General features: G+C 42.4%; 1 protein-coding gene across 1 annotated transcript in view; it reads left to right on the forward strand.

The window, feature by feature from the left end:
• Window positions 1–1931: 1931 nt before the first annotated feature.
• LOC107299371 (cadherin-4-like) overlaps window positions 1932–3277 on the forward strand; it is a 13612-nt gene continuing 12266 nt past the window's right edge. The window contains exon 1 of the mRNA XM_015828737.1: window positions 1932–1992. Within this exon, the coding sequence (XP_015684223.1) occupies window positions 1932–1992 (61 nt within the window). The remainder of the gene's footprint in view (window positions 1993–3277) is intronic.

Below are 3277 nucleotides of genomic sequence, written 5' to 3' on the forward strand. Positions count from 1 at the left end.
CACTGCAATACCAGAGCTCAAAAGGCTAATCTTAAAGTAAGGTTACTTGAGGTTCATGTGAGTGGGTTGGATACATCCCTAAGTAGCCTCAACCATGACTGTTGCTTTTGGCTCAACCACTCTCAAGTCCATTAGCAGGACATTGATTGTGCTCTGGGTACAAATCCCATTCAGTGGCTGGTGAAGTAACAGCTGAATACAGGTCCTCAATTTATGACCACAATTGAGCCCAAAATTTCTGTTGCTAAGCAAGACACCTGTTAAGTGAATTTTGCCCTCTTTTACGACTTTTCTTGCCACATTTGTTAAGTGAATCACTGCAGTGGATAAGTTAGTGACCAGGTTGCTTATTAACCTATCAACTGGCTTCCCCATTGACTTGGCTTGTCAGAAGGTCACAAAATGTGATCACATGACCCTGGGACACAGCAACAGTCATGAATATAAACCAGTTGCCAAGAATCCGAATTTTGATCACATGACCATGGGGATGCTGCAAAGGTGGTATCTATGAAAAACGGTCATAAGTCACACTTTTCAGTGCTGTTGTAACTTTGAACAGTCACTAAATGAACTGTTGTAATATGAGGACTCCCTGTACTTTTTGCTTGCCCAAATGTTGCTACCATACAAGAACAGTTATCCTCCGGTAATCATAATTGATGTCCTGGCTTCTGCCCATTCTGTATCCTGTAAGTTAATTTGAGGTCTGGGTTGACTGGCAATCTAAGATCCACCTGTGCAGTGCTCTGTAGACACCTGCATAACCTCTTGGTTCAAATCCCTCCCTTCTGCTTGATGCCTTCTCCTTCCTGAACTGGATTTCGACTTTGCAGCTGTGCTTAGCCCTGTCATTCAGGACCTTTTCAACAGCAGTGTTCAGAAGCATCTGCAAAATTCAACACTTCAGCTCCAAGTGTGTCAACTTGGAGAAAATCTAAGTGGTTGCTAGGGAATGAAACTGACTTGATGCCACATAATCAATCAAATGATTATGCTGCAAGCTCCACCTTCTGTAAGTCTGGCACTGTGGTGCAGTGCTGATGTTGACAGAATAACAAAGTGGGAAGGGACCTTGGAGGTCTTCTAGTCCAACCCTCTGCTCAAAGCTGTCCAATCTCTTCTTAAAAGCCTCCAGTGTTGGAGCACCCCAAACCTCTGGAGGCAAGTCGTTCCACTGAGTTGTCATCATTTGACAATTTGAAAATGGTGTCATCGTTTGAACTAAAGTGTTGGATCCTGATGCATCTGCAGTCAAAATCTCTACCCTTTTCAACATTTTATCCCTAGAGCATAGAATAATAAAGTTGGAAGGGACCTTGGAGGTCATCTAGTCCAACCCTTTGCTCAGGCAGGAAACCCTATACCATTTCAGACAAATGGCTGTCCAGTCTGTGCTTCAAAACTTCTGAAGGCAAGCTGTTCCACTGGTTGATTGTTCTCACCATTAGGAAATTTCTCCCTAGTTCTAGATTGCTTCTCTCCTTGATTAGTTACCATCCATTGGTTCTTGTCTTGCCTTCTGGTGCTTTGGTAAATAGTTTTACCTGTGAATCCACAGAATCCACAGAATCCACGTTCCCTTTGTTCAGTCTTATATTTGTTAATCTCAGTCTGGGATAAATTTTTGCAACCTGCTTTAGAAAGTCAGTTTCCATCGATACATTAGCCTTTGTGGCTTCAGTCAGCTCTAGACACTGAATAAGAACCTGTATCTTTTCTTTGGCTGAGAAGATAACTTTCATATTTCTCTGCCCTAATGCCCAAGTGGGCAGTAGGTTGAGACTGGCAACTGAAGTCGCACTTCCAACACATAATTCCTGGAACAGGTCACAGAAAATCAGCTTTAAAATGTGCTCCATCAGTCCATTTCCCAAGCAGCTCAAGGATTAATACAGATGTTCCTTCCCACTATTTATCTTGTTCCCACAATGATCCTGAGTGATGAGAAGCTAAAGAATAAGAATTCAGCAAGCTTCCTGGCCATGGAAGGTTTAGGCATAAATAACATTTTTCCAGTCCTGGACTATTTAATTGTGGCATTTCACCTTTTTTGCAAAGTACAAGCAGTCCTCGACTTACGACCACAATTGAGCCCAAAATTTCTATTGCTAAGAGAGACAGTTCTTGAGCGAATTTTGCCCCATTTTACAACCTTTCTTACCACAGTTGTTAAGTGAATCACTGCAGTTGTAAAGTTAGCAATGCAGTTGTTAAGTGAATCTGGCTTCCCCCATTGATTTTGCTTGTCAGAAGGTCGCAAAAGGGGATCACGTGACCCGGGGGTACTGCAACCGTCATAAATATGAGTCAGTTGCCAAGGGCCTGAATTTTGATCCCATGGGAATGATGCAATGGTCGTAAGTGTGAAAAACGGTCATAAGTCATTTTTTTCAGGACCGTTGGTAACTTCGAACGGTCACTAAATGTTGTAAGTCGAGGACTACCTGTAACCCTGTATATTGGATTTGAGATGTAAAAAATACAAAAGCAACTCACACTGGAAATGTTCGCTATTTAATTTCCTGAATTTAATCTTCAAACAAAGCAAAGCCATGCAAACATTGTCTTATCCTGCCAAACTAGATCTGATATTCTAATGTTTGCCTTTTTTTTTCTTCTTCTTCTTCTCTGGCACTTTCAGTAAAAAGTTCAAGGCTTTGCTCGCATCTTCTAAGCAAAGCAGCTGAAAAAGAGTATTTCAGAACGTTTGTTAATGTGATCTTGGAAAGACAGAAAGCTCGTAAAAAAAGGAGGAGACTAAGTCCAAATTGGATTAGACGAGCTAATATTTTATCCAGTCTCTGCTGCATCCCTTCGGAGAGAATCACACTTCATTAAAATGAAATTAGTACAGCTGCAGCATCTTGCTGATTTGAAAGGATTTATTCTAATGGGGGAGCAGGGCAGAGTGGGGGGGGGAGGATACCGTAGAAATATCTGCCCCCTCAGCTGGTTCGAACATGTTGATGCCCCTCTGTGTATGCATTTGGGACTGAGAGAAATTCTACTTTTTTTCAAATTACCGCTGCTTTACTTGTGATGAAATGCAGCACTGGAGAGGTAAAATGCAAGGAGAGGCCGTGTAATCCAAGAGCTTGTCCCTCTGGCTTCAGATTTTGGTTCACTTAGAGCAGAGGTGGGGAACTATGGCCCTTTTATGACTTGTAGACTTCAACTCCCAGAATTCCTGAGCCAGCCATTCTGGGAGTTGAAGTCCACAAGTCATAAAAGGGCCATAGTTCCCCACCTCTGATTTAGAGACACCCTTCCTCCC

Source organism: Protobothrops mucrosquamatus, unplaced genomic scaffold (assembly GCF_001527695.2).
Source record: "Protobothrops mucrosquamatus isolate PMUCROS unplaced genomic scaffold, P.Mucros_1.0 scaffold4838, whole genome shotgun sequence".
Lineage (NCBI taxonomy): Eukaryota > Metazoa > Chordata > Lepidosauria > Squamata > Viperidae > Protobothrops > Protobothrops mucrosquamatus.